This window comes from Erythrolamprus reginae, chromosome 2 (genome assembly GCF_031021105.1).
Source record: "Erythrolamprus reginae isolate rEryReg1 chromosome 2, rEryReg1.hap1, whole genome shotgun sequence".
Lineage (NCBI taxonomy): Eukaryota > Metazoa > Chordata > Lepidosauria > Squamata > Dipsadidae > Erythrolamprus > Erythrolamprus reginae.
Genome location: NC_091951.1, coordinates 190,778,873 through 190,792,188, shown reverse-complemented (window position 1 = coordinate 190,792,188; position 13,316 = coordinate 190,778,873). Strand labels below are relative to the sequence as shown.

Here is a 13,316-nt window from a genome sequence, read left to right as displayed (position 1 = left end):
TTACTTTCTGGCAAATGGGCATTATGATTGGCTGTGTCTACTGTGGCAGCCATTTTGTGAACTGGGAACCCCCACCACAAAAGCCATTTTGTCAGTGAAAACTCCAAATCAGCCCAAGCAGGATATCTCCCCTCGGTAGAGAGCAGCCAGTTGTGATTGGGAAATGGCTAGGTTTTCTTAGGTTTGGAAAGAATTAAAAGAACATCTGAGTTGTATACTTATTGTGAATGGGAAGTCATGGAAGAACTCGAGCATTTTATTCCGGTCAACTAAGGCAGACTATGTGGTGCCCTCTCGTGGCTGACTATCTTGAACGCATTATCCCTTCTGCTCAACGGCAGGACTGTTCAGCTGCAGTATAGCATTTTATTCCGGTCAACTGAGGCAAATGCTATACTAACTATACTGCTCACAGAATGAATATTATTTCTGTGTCATATTATCATAATTAAATCAGAGGTGGTATTCAGCCAATTTGGGCAAACCAGTAGTAGCAACCTGCGGGTGGGCCCAGCTACCTGTCCGAAGCTATGCCATCCTATTTAATCACATTTTCAAGCTGTGCGCAAGCCGCACGTGTGAGCATAGCGTATGCAGAGAAGGCACACACACTCACATTTTCGGTGGTGGGCGAACCGGTTGGTAAATTATGTAAATTTTATTGAAAGAGTAGTAGATGCTTGGAACAAACTTCCAGCGAAATCCACAGTAACTGAATTTAAACTTGCCTGGGATAAACATATATCCATCTTAAGATAAAATAAAGGAAACAGTATAAGGGCAGACTAGATGGACCATGAGGTCTTTTTCTGCTGCCAATCTTCTATGTTTCTATGTGAATCCCACCTCTGAATTAAATGCTTGTTTTTCCACTAGTTCTTTTGTTTACTCCTACACGATCATAGTCTGTTTAAACTAGTTTCAGATTTCACGCTTCTGAACTCTGCTTTTTGTCAGGGTTAGCCGATTTGTCTCTGCTGATGTCCCCCTTAAATTAGATTAGATTAGATTAAATTTATTGGATTTATATGCCGTCCCTCTCCGCAGACTCGGGGCGTCTCACAACAGTACATAGTAACAAATCTAATAATGCTATCTGCCATTTTCCTTTTAGATAGAATTTTATATAGAATTCAACTTCCAGGCCTGGCCACATGCTCAACTTTGTCTGCTGTGTCCCCTTTGCACCTAATACGTGGCTATCTCTGAATTGCCTGTAAATGGAGATGATGTTTAAAGAGATAAAGGGTTTAGGATCCAGACACACAGGGGTGCGGCTAAAGAGGCAGCAGCTTGTAGCAGGGAAGTTATGGTAGTTGGAGCTGGCTGGCTTGGAAATGGTTTTTACTTGGCTGTTCCAGCATCCAACACAGACACAGACATACACATACACACACAAACACACACATCCACTGAGGCAGGGTGCCCAGTCTCCTCCCAGTCCTCCAGATGCCTCCAGCTTTGAAGCCGAGTGTGTTGGGAAAAGGTGAGCAGGATCCGTGGCATCATGAAGGCTCCCCAGCAGACGGGACGCACTGACCAGATGCTAGGAGCCATGGGGGATATCCTAACATCGCTGGCCCTACCCAGCCAACCCTGGGTAAGATTTGAAGGAACGAGGCCGTGGGAGGAGGGACACTTTTTGCAAAAAAAGAGGCAGTCTCTTGCATCTAAGTGCAGTGGGGATAATTGGGGGGGTGAGGGGGCGACTGAAGTTTTATGAGTTACACCTCTGGGTCAGTTACTGTTGCAGGCTATTGCTTGCTTGGAGAGAATTCACTGTCCAGGAAAGTGGGGGGTGGGGATTTTCCCTAGGGATGTGGGGGGAAAGGATTTATCTGTGGTATTCATTTTAATACTGAGATGGAGGATTGATAACTCCCCAGTAAAGAAGGTAAGTGAACTCTACAGGGGTCCCAGGGAGGTCAAGACAAACTCAGTATCTCTGTTTGTAAAACTCTAGACTTTTGGTAGACTTTGAACTGCCAGTCAGTACATTTCCATGTTATTGTCTGTGACCATGAGTGCTGCGGGTATTCTTATAGGCTGAGTTTTAGTTTTGTTGAATTAATGTGGGAGGTCTCTACTGACCCCTTAATCAGGGGAAGTAAATCATGCTGCATGAGGATCATCCTTATCCTTCAGATTCTTCTAGTCCTCCTGAAGGTGGGAAGGTAAGATGAATTCTTTTCTCTCCAATCGTGCAGTTTTCTTCATTAAGGGCTGAGCTGAGGTTTTAAAACTTTTTTGGGGGGGGATTTTTCCCCCTCCAGCATCCCCAAACTCAGCTTCAAAGTTATTTTTATTGTTTCCCGAAAACTGGCGATGGACCCTAGGAGGAATTTCTCTTCCAATCTTTTTATCAGGGTGAGTCTGTGCTTCTCCCCACCCACAAGGCTGATTTCCCTAGTCCCGGACAGAAAAATGAGCTTGTGGGGGTGTTGCTGAACGGTGCTAAAGGGTGGGGTGGGCACAGCTCTAATGGAAAAGTAAAGACTGGGTTTTTTATGGTCTTTGGAATGCTCCTGTCTTAGTAGAACTACGGTAAATGTGCTGCCTTGGAGAAGGCTGGTAAGACAGCATTATATGGTATTTCCGGGGTTATTTGGTGGAATGGTTTCTTTTAAGGTTTCTTTTAAAATATATATATATAGAGAGTCCTTTGAAGTGTTGCCAAAGCTATGAAGCTACAGTTGTTCAAAAATTACAGGAGGATATTGTGACCTTCTTGTTTCTTGGAGGGATAGGTTTTTAAAAAAAAACAAAAACCAAACTCTTTCCCCCCATAATTGGTAAACAAACATAGAAACATAGAAGTCTGACGGCAGAAAAAGACCTCCTGGTCCATCTAATCTGCCCTTATACTATTTTCTGTATTTTATCTTAGGATGGATATATGTTTATCCCAGGCATGTTTAAATTCAGTTACTGTGGATTTATCTACCACGTCTGCTGGAAGTTTGTTCCAAGGATCGACTACTCTTTCAGTAAAATAATATTTTCTCATGTTGCTTTTGATCTTTCCCCCAACTAACTTCAGATTGTGTCCCCTTGTTCTTGTGTTCACTTTCCTATTAAAAACACTTCCCTCCTGGACCTTATTAAACCCTTTAACATATTTAAATGTTTCGATCATGTCCCCCCTTTTCCTTCTGTCCTCCAGACAATACAGATTGAGTTCATTAAGTCTTTCCTGATACGTTTTATGCTTAAGACCTTCCACCATTCTTGTAGCCCGTCTTTGGACCCGTTCAGTTTTATCAATATCTTTTTGTAGGTGAGGTCTCCAAAACTGAACACAGTGTTCCAAATGTGGTCTCACCAGCATTCTATATAGCAGGATCATAATCTCCCTCTTCCTGCTTGTTATACCTCTAGCTATGCAGCCAAGCATCCTACTTGCTTTCCCTACTGCCTGACTGCACTGTTCACCCATTTTGAGACTGTCAGAAATCACTACCCCTAAATCCTTTTCTTCTGAAGTATTTGCTAACACAGAACTGCCAATGCAATACTGTACTCAGATTGAGGATTCCTTTTCCCCAATCACACATCTTGATTTCTAAATTCTTATAATTTAAGCAAAATGCTCAGTTTGAAAAGGGCTGCCCCTTCCTGAAAGGCATGAGTAACATTAACAAACAGCAGAAAAGACAGGCAGGTTTGGTCGGTTGAAAGCCAAGGATAACCAGGCCAACTGGTCTTTCAGTTCCATGGTATTTTAATGTTGCCCTCTCCCAACCTCAGGGTTGACTAAAGAAGATTTCCCCCTCTCATACATGACCTTTGCTCAGCCCAGAAAATTAGGGAGTGGGAGGAGGAGGGGCAGGAGCTCCATTTACTATCAATGAGTGACCTACAATAATCGCCAAATCAGATGTTTGTGATCCCTATCAATTGTATTCTCAGCATGTAACACCCCCCCCACAATTCAAGGATCTTCTTAAGCTAACTTTGCCCTTTAAAAGTTTATAAACTACAATCACACAGAAATCTGTTTTCCCTGGTGTAGTATCAGGAAAAGTAGTCTTGTGATCTCAGGAAAGCTCAAGTTTTATTGTTATTTAAACTCCGCTCCCCTGAGCACTGAAACAAAATAACACGACTTCTATCTGAATGGGTTTTTGTGGAATAAATTTATGCTAGTAAACCTGTAGCATTTTTTTTGGCCAAAAAAGGAAAAATAGCTAGTTTTTCTTAATTACATGGTCACGGTAGGATTTTTTAAAAAAAACTTTGCTGCAAGTAAGTGTGTCTCTAGCTGTTTGCAAGCCCGGTGAAGGCAAATTGGGCTTTCCTTCCTTTTTTGTGTTCTGTAGTTTACTAGTCAGATAGGTCCATTTTGGTTGTATGACCCACATGTCATATTGAGCAGTCTGTATGGTTTTCTAATGGCTTGACTGTTTTTGCACCAACTTGTTTGTGTGGAGCCCTTGAGCTGCTTTGTTTTCTTGCAGACATTTCATAACCAAACTAGGTAACATCATCAGTGCTGTCGGAGAGTGGGGTGAAAATAACCAAATAACCAAGCTTGGAGGTCACCAAGAATCCCTCATTTCAACCCTGAGCTACAAATATTTTTCTCTATCAAGACTTATTTATGCATTGGCAACCCAAGAGAGATTAGTTGCTGAATAGCTGGTTCGACAGCAGGGCATCATTCTTATTAGAGCCCAACTTGGGCTTGTGGGCCGGGGTGGCGCAGCAGGTAGAGTGCAGTAATGCAGGCCACTGAAGCTGACTGCTAGATCTGTAGGTCAGCGGTTCAAATCTCATCACCGGCTCAAGGTTGACTCAGCCTTCCATCCTTCCGAGGTGGGTAAAATGAGGACCTGGATTGCAGGGGCCATATGCTGGCTCTGTTAAAAAGTGCTATTGCTAACATGTTGTAAGCCACCTTGAGTCTAAGGAGGTGGCATAAAAATTGAATAAATAAATAAATAAACAAACTTCTATGCTTAATCATTTGAGATCTGGGCTTGGATCCCATGTTATAAGAAGAAAGATGACTATACAAAGAAGGCTGGAGCTTTGCTAATTTTAGGAGGTATGGAGGGAACCAAGCAGATGCAGCTTGATGTATTGCTGCTGCAATATCAACTTCTAAAAGTTCTAAACAAGAGTAGTGCAGTGGCAAAAAATTCACAAAATTGGAACAATTTGTCAGGTCAGGCTAGCTGACATATAGTATTACTTTTATATCAGATGATGCAGCCATTGTCTCAACTTCACTTGTAGACTTATCAAATTGCACTGTCACAGAGGCTCTGTTCTTACTTGCATCTGGTCTTCCGAATTTCATGGGGAAAAAAGTACTGAATCTCGAGAAATAAGCTAGTCTTAGCAGTAGGTTCAGATAAAGCGTTTATTCTTTCTATGCAACTCCTGAATCCAAGGCCAGGTGACCTGGTGGCCACTTGGTCAGGGGTGGGTTCTACTTACCTTCCCCACCAGTTCACATCACGAACAAAGTGTATGTTTTGCACACGTACTCTTGCTTCACTCGCGTACACACATCCCTTCCCAGAACAGACCCTTTCTGCATGCGCAGAAACCTTTGCATATACGCAGAGGTTTCCCCCCCCCCCCCCAATCCATGGTGACTGGAGGACCAATTTGGGAGTGTGGATCATCATCGCTGCCAGTTCGGTGAGCGGTGCCAAATTTCCACTACTGGTTCTATAAAACCAGTCCGAACCGTTGGCAACTCACTTCTGCATTGGCTTCAACCTTTAAAGTTACTGATGATAGTTAAATCGGACCTATTTATATGGAGCAGCATGTCAGCCACTACTTATTTCTTTTTGTGTCTGTAGAGTAAAACAGAAACATTTATGCTCTGCTAGTCTCTGGCAGACCAATGAAGAAAACAGGATTTTACTTTCGTTTCCTTTCTGGGTTTTTTCCTGTTGCAGTTGATTCATCTTCCTCCTGGCTTACTTCTTCTAATTCCTCTCTACTTCCCTGACTTTCTTTGCTTGGTAGTTCTTCCAGTCCTAACCCCTTCACAAAAATTTCTTGCTTCTTCCACTTTCAATTCTGATTTTTTTTTTCTTGCCATGTTACAATCATGTTACAATCAAACATGGTACCAGCCATCTGAACAGAATAACATGGCATCGGACCAGAATATCTCCGGGACCGCCTTCTGCCGCACGAATCCCAGTGACCAGTTAGGTCCCACAGAGTTGGCCTTCTCCGGGGCCCGTCGACTAAACAATGTCGTTTGGCGGGACCCAGGGGAAGAGCCTTCTCTGTGGTGGCCCCGACCCTCTTGAACCAACTCCCCCCGGATATCAGAGTTGCCCCCCCCCCTTGCCTTTTGTAAGCTCTTAAAAACCCACCTCTGTCATCAGGCATGGAGGAATTAAAATATTCCCTTCCCCTAGGCTTATAAAATTTATGTATGGTATGACTGTATGTATGACTGATCTCTTAAATTGGGGTTTTTAGATTTTTTTTAATATTACATTTGTTTACGTTGTCTTTTTACTGTTGTTAGCTGCCCCGAGTCTACGGAGAGGGGCGGCATACAAATCAAATAAATAATTAATAAATAAATAAATAAATAAATAAATAAATATTATCTTTAATCAATCTCTTGGTTAAAAATTGATACTGTCTGAAGAAAACAGGATTTTAAGTTTAGGTAGTAAGATGGGAAGAATACGCCCAGGTACCAGAATTTGTTTTCTTATTTTTCTGCCAGAATTGGCATGCATATTGGCTTCGCTTTGTTTCTGCCTTTTTTAAATCTACCTGTAAAAATTACTGTTTTTCTTTCTATGTCCCCAATATCCTCACACTTCCTGACTACTCAGTTCTTTGCTCTTTCCTGACTCCACCATCTCCAGGAAGAGCATTATATAGCAAAATGTTTTCAGACCAGTATTTACACATTAGTCTGCCATCTCAAATCCATTTAATTCTGCCTTTTGTCTCCTGCAAACAAGTATCTCCAGAAAGTGCAAAAGCTTGGGGTTAAAGTGGTCATCTTTCCGTAGGGATTTCATTTCAATATTTTTTTCTAAAGAGATACACTTCTTTATAACAAAGAGATTCCATTTTGCTGTGGAGTTAATAGTCTCTTCTTCCAAGTATCCAACTCAGTGGGAAAGAAGATCCCGTTCCCCTTTATGTGAAAATGCTATTGGGCCATTTTTTATATTCGTCATAGAAATTGGGTCACCCATGTTTGTGGCCAGCCACTGTGTAATCCAGAACAACTCTCAGCACCACTTTTGTAGGTTTTGTGACCTACTTGGATGATCAATCTCTGTACCACAGGAGACCGGTTTAAATGAGAGGAGAGGGAGGGAGTAGGTACATTCTCTTTTATTTCCTTCCCCACGCTCCCCCATCCCAAAAAGCCCTGTAAAGAAGCAGCCAATAACATTGGAAGTACAGTAATTTCCTTCATTGAGGAGCAAAGGGAGAAAACGTTCATGGCTTCTCCTACTCTTGCATAAGAATAATAGTGGAGATCTGAAGTTTGAAAGCGGATACTGGGAAACAGGGAAGTATCCTTGTTCTTTTTGTCCCTTAGGAATCCTGAACCATGAGAGAGGACAAACACTTCCCACTTTCACATGTGTCAAATATTTGGATTTCCACAGTGAGAAACTAGTGATATGTAAACTGATGGGTTGGAGTGAGAGGAAAGAGAGGTGATGGTGAGGCACGAAGTTCTGACTTGGAAACCAACGCATCCCTTGGGGTCAGAAATGTTGTCTGTCTCTGAACCAGACATTAGAATGGAAATTAGTCTACACTTGGAAATTCTGTACTCGAAGACTTGGAAATTCTCCTAAAGGCTTGGAAATTCTTGTTTCTTTATTTGTCCTTTTAAAAGAAAGTTTCTGTTTTCTAGGTAGACATTCAAGATGAATTGACACAGTTCTGAAGTTTGCCACAATAGGTAGAAGTGAGGTTTCATTCTGCATTTTAGCTGTTCCGTTGAAGTATGTCTTGCCTTCTGTGACTGTATATGAACACGTCATGCTAGAATATTCATATATGGATATACAGTACATACATTCTCCGATTTTTTTTTTAATTTGAGGGAAGCAACTACCTCAATAAGAAAAATTGTATGAAAACTGCAATATGTCTGTGAGACGTAGTTCAGGCATCCTTGATGCTCACAAAAATGATCTGCAAACTACACTAACTGCATGTGCCAAAATATATATCTATTAACTGTTATGTGCCAGCTTGTGATCTATTTCTGATACCGGGGCTCCTCATACCAAACAGGCTGTTTGAATCCTAACCTAAAACCTGAACATATTTTCCTGCTTCATTACAGCTGCCAGACCTGTACTCAGAAGAGCAGGGAGCTGAGATGCAACCCCAGGCTAGCAACAAAAACAGCAACAGGGAGCAGCCTGATATGGGATCCCAGCAAGAAGCATCCTCAGAGATCCCTGTAGTCCAGATCACAGGAGAAGGTGAGTTGCCTGATTTATTTTATTGTTAGGTTGCCTCTCCAGATCTAGCGCAATAAGGAAAGCAGAATTACCATTATTTATAATCTTGTTATGCTCCAACATATTGAATAATTGATTGACTATACCAGTGATGGCGAACCTATGGCAAGGGTGCCACAGGTGGAATGCAGAGCCATATCAGGCTGGCATGCGAGCCATTGCCCTAGCTCAGCTTCAATGTGCATGTGTGCCAGCCAGCTGATTTTTGACTTGCACAGAGGCTCTGGGAGGGCATTTTTGGCTTCTAGAGAGACTCTGGGGGATGTGGGAGGGCATTTGTACCCTCCCCCAGCTTCAGGGAAGCCTTTGGACCCTGGGGAGGGAGAAACACGAGCTCACTGGGCCCACCAGAAGTTGGGAAACAGGTAGTTTCTGGACTCCAGAGGGATTTTGTGTGGGATCGGGGGAAACTGTTTTCGCCCTCCTCAGGCATTGAATTATGGACGTGGGCACTTGTGCATGTGTGATAGTGCGCATGCACGCTCTTTTGGCACTCAAGGAAAAAAAGGTTCACCATCACTGGACTATTTATTTACTTACTTACTTACTTACTTACTTACTTACTTACTTACTTACTTACTTACTTACTACTTACTTACTTACTTGCTTGCTTATTAGATTTATATGCCGCCCCTCTCCGTACACTCGGGGCGGCTAACAACATTAGTAGACAGCATATAACAAATCTAATGTTTAAGATAATTAAGAAATCCTTATTTAAAACCAAATATACACATAAACATACCATGCATAAATTGTATAGACCTACGGGGGAAAGGGTACTTCAGTTCCCCCAAGCCTGACGACAGAGGTGGGTTTTAAGGAGCTTACGAAAGGCAAGGAGGGTGGGGGCAATTCTGATCTCCGGGGGGAGCTGGTTCCAGAGGGTCAGGGCTGCCACAGAGAAGGCTCTTCCCCTAGGTCCTGCCAGACAACATTGTTTAGTTGATGGGACCCGAAGAAGATCGACTCTGTGGGACCTAACTGGTCGCTGGGATTCGTGCGGCAGAAGGCGGACCCGGATGTACTGTATTCTGGTCCAATATATCTTTATCTATACTTTATCTATACTTTATCTACTGCCATATTTCCCAGGCATGTAAGTTCTCTAATACATTATTCTTGTGCTGTGTTACTCCAAAACCCTAACAGATAAGTAGCATGCAGTGTTGGAAACTAAAGAAATAACTAAGACTTCTCATTGATCTGGAGTACTTGCACAATGTAATGCCTTAATAAATCTTGTCTTTTCTAACAGGCAGTGTTTCTACAAAATCTTTCTATACCACTAGCTTTTAATGTTTTGTGCGTATTCATTTTTTGACATACACCATTCAAATGGGTTACTTATGAGAGGTGTCATCATGTTGATGTTACTCCCATGAAGTCTTCTTTTTATTTGCTTCACTGATACTGCACAATCTTAATTTGAGTTTGCAGCTCACAAAGAGATAATCTGTTTTAAGTATATTTTTGAATAAACTATAATTGGTTGGATTAATGCAAAATTCTAAGTCAAAACCCAGAATACACTGCAATGGCTAAACCAGCATGAAAAACAATGATGACGTTTGTTGTGTGAATCCTCTTGATTGCATTTTTTTTTAAAAAAAAACAATAAACCATGGTGGAGCAGACATGGCTCAATGTGATATTTGAATCTAGTCTAACACAAATCTTAAACCAATCAATGACTAAGTAAAGTATGAACCCAGCCTTAGCCATTCTGTACATCTTTTTCCTGGTTATGGTCTATTCCCTTGTATTTAAAAAGATCTATTATTTGTGCTACAGGAAACAGTATGATAAAACCATATTAAATGACTAGCATGGTCACTGAGCAATAAACATTCTTCTTTATTGGTTCTAGAAAACAGGTTGGGAAAGATGTCTGTGTTGGATTGCTTGGTCTATTTTAAATGTCTGCTCAGATCTAGCTACGTAGCTAGAGAAATCCTAAGAGGAAAGATAGCAAGACTGAAGACAAGGGTGGTTCAGTCAACAGCTGGAGCCTGCCAGCTGCTAGCATTGTAGTAACCAGCAAAACTCTTGTGATATGAATTATTTTAAATTAACATATGGGAGAAGAGGATACCCTAGTATCCATGGTTCCATATTGCTATTCTTGCTTTGCTTTAACAGAGAACCAATTCTTTATATGACTTGCAAATGGGGGGGGGGGGGTGTTGCATTCTTTTAAAAAATGTCATATTTGTCTGACAAATTTTCTAGAAATCTGTCTGTTATGAGTACAAAGCAATGAAGAAAATCTGGCCTGGGTAATTGTCATTTTGGGAAATAAAACTGTCACATACCTAATCAGTGACAAGAAATTTGAAGTGCAAATTCTGGAATCAGAGAGATGCATGTATTAAAGGCTTAATTTCAAATGTAGTTCTTTACCCCAAGGCCATTTTCTTTAGGATGATTTTTGAATGCGAGTTTTTGCCAGTCAGATCCTAGGTTCAGTTCCTAAGCAACTTTAGGTTAGGCTGAGGAAAGCCCATGCCTGTAATACTGTAACAGATCTGTTGACTGCTACTATGGTCTCCTGGATAATATTTGCTAAATATGTTAACTGCAACTCCCATAATCCTCAACAACTGCTTGGGAATTAAGGGATTGTGAACTAACAACTGGTGAGACCAGATGAGAGGCAGTTCTTAATTTGGTTTAGCTCAACAAGAGGGTGCCAGAGTCACACTTCATATAATTGTTCCCAAATAGGTAAAAATGAAGACTGAAAACAAGGGTGAATCAAGCAAGAGAACCCTTTATTTGATTTAATATAAATGAATGTTTAATTAAAATGAATGGAATACAGTTAACATTACTATGAGTTGTACATTGAATGATGTTTCCCCTTCATTAATTTAAGATTAAAACTGAATGGCAAAAGGTATGAGGAGTTTCCCCAAGCCAGGGATGAAATGCTACTGGTTCGGTCCAGTTTTGGGCGTACCGGTAGTGGCGGTTGCCGTTGGGTCAGAGAACTGGTAACGGCAGCAGCGCGAAGCCCTGCCTACCTACCCGGACGTCACAATTTTCTGTTTTCAACCCTCTGTGCATGCGAAAAGCCTTCTGCGTATTTGCAGAGGGTGAAAAAGCATGTGTGACAGTGGCACGCTTGTGCTTCCGAACCCGCAAGGAAGATAAGTAGATTTCAATGCTGTGTTGGGCTCTGCAGTCCTAAAATATAAGTTTTATCAGACCTTGATCTGGAGAGACATGTGTCTCCGTTTATCTATTATCCATCCATCTGTAATTCTATTCTTGAAAGTGTATAGGCACACAGAACAAGGTTGAAAAAAAAGAGACATCAGGCCCTTGCTTCTATATTTATATTTGACCAAATAAGAAGGACCAAGGGAAGACATGGAAAGGACATGTTAACCAAATGACAGATGCTTCTAAATTAGGCTTTCATCATACAATTGCCCTGCCCAGTGGTGGGTTGTAAATAATTTTGCCACTGGTTCACGTGCATGTGTGAATGCGCAAATGCGTCCTGGGCGGATAGACAGAGCCTCCCACCAGCGCTACCAGTTCTAAAAAACAGTCCGAACTGGGAGCAACCTACCAATGGCTGCCTTATTTAAGGAATTCATTCTTTTTTCCTCCCCTTAGAATATTTTTTTCCTTACACACAAAAAGATACATTAAGGAAGAAAAGATGGAATAGATAGATAATGTCATTTGGCCATTAGCACTAGGGGCTACATTGTAATGCTATCTGGAAGCAATAACAATATAGAAATTATTTTTGGGTTTTTTTTGGTCTATCGTGTAATTGTAAAGAAAATAAATCAAATATTAGAAAATACAGACCTTTCATGGGCAGCTAAATGTCAAGGATGCAGTTTCAGAATATAGGAGCTAGTATTGGGTTCTCTGGGTTTAAAGGAGTGGGAAAGAAGACACTTATGAAAGTAAGAACTGCAGAAAAAGCAATTGCTGCCAACATGCCTTACATTGAGGACCTGTATACTGCACGAGTCAAAAAGAGGGCGGGGAACATATTTACTGACCCCTCACATCCTGTTCTGTCTGGGTTCCCCCAGACCTCAACACCAACTGGAAAAAACAGCCAGACACGCTGGTAAAAGCAAAAGTACTTTATAGCTTGAAAAATAAACACAGAGAAAAACCTGTTCTTCCCAACAGGCAGGCTAGGAGACTTTACAGCAGAGTCCTGATGTCCAGACAATACAGCAAACTTCTTGCTGGCACACCCACCACTGTAGAGCATAAGACCCCCACCTTTTCCCCCCAAGGTTTCAGTAGTCAAAGTCACAAACCAGAATTCCAAGACGCCAAAGATCACAGCCAGGTCCCAGGACTCCCAAAGATAATACTCCACAAGCCAGGAAGGGTGGGTCTGCCTTTTAGCCTTTCCAGAGAGCACCACACCCAAACCCAGCTGTTGCCTCTTTAGTGCCGAAAGTACCTAGCCAATTGGTCCCTTCTTTGTGTTGCTCTTCTCTGTCGCAGATCGATTATTGCTTGTGCATTTTCCTCTAAGGAATCCAGGCTGCTTGCTGGGGAGAGCTCCCTCTCGGGGGCCTCTGGCTGTTCCCCCTCTTCCTCAGCCTGGGATTCCTCCTCCTCGTCTGCCTGCACCTCCTGTTCCTCATCCTCCCCCTCTGAGCAGGAAACCGACAGAAGATCAGCCGTTCCCTGAGGGGCCTCGGACGGAATCACAACACATCCTGGACACAAACTGTTTCAACTCCTACCCTCAAAACGTCGCTACAGAGCACTACACACCAAGACAACTAGACACAAGAACAGTTTTTTCCTAACACCATCACTCTACTAAACAAATAA

General features: G+C 41.9%; 1 protein-coding gene across 12 annotated transcripts in view; it reads left to right on the top strand.

Moving 5' to 3' along the window:
- ARHGEF25 (Rho guanine nucleotide exchange factor 25) overlaps nucleotides 1-13,316 on the top strand; it is a 133,354-nt gene that overhangs the window by 28,957 nt on the left and 91,081 nt on the right. For 5 of the 12 annotated variants that reach the window (XM_070740911.1, XM_070740908.1, XM_070740909.1 and 2 more), the window contains exon 2: nucleotides 8,309-8,450. In XM_070740911.1, the coding sequence (XP_070597012.1) occupies nucleotides 8,345-8,450 (106 nt within the window). In that variant the 5' untranslated portion in view covers nucleotides 8,309-8,344. Of the gene's footprint in view, nucleotides 1-1,260; nucleotides 1,601-1,632; nucleotides 1,895-2,091; nucleotides 2,175-8,308; nucleotides 8,451-13,316 lie in introns of those variants that run through there. The other 7 variants (XM_070740913.1, XM_070740905.1, XM_070740903.1 and 4 more) reach the window with 6 other exon arrangements.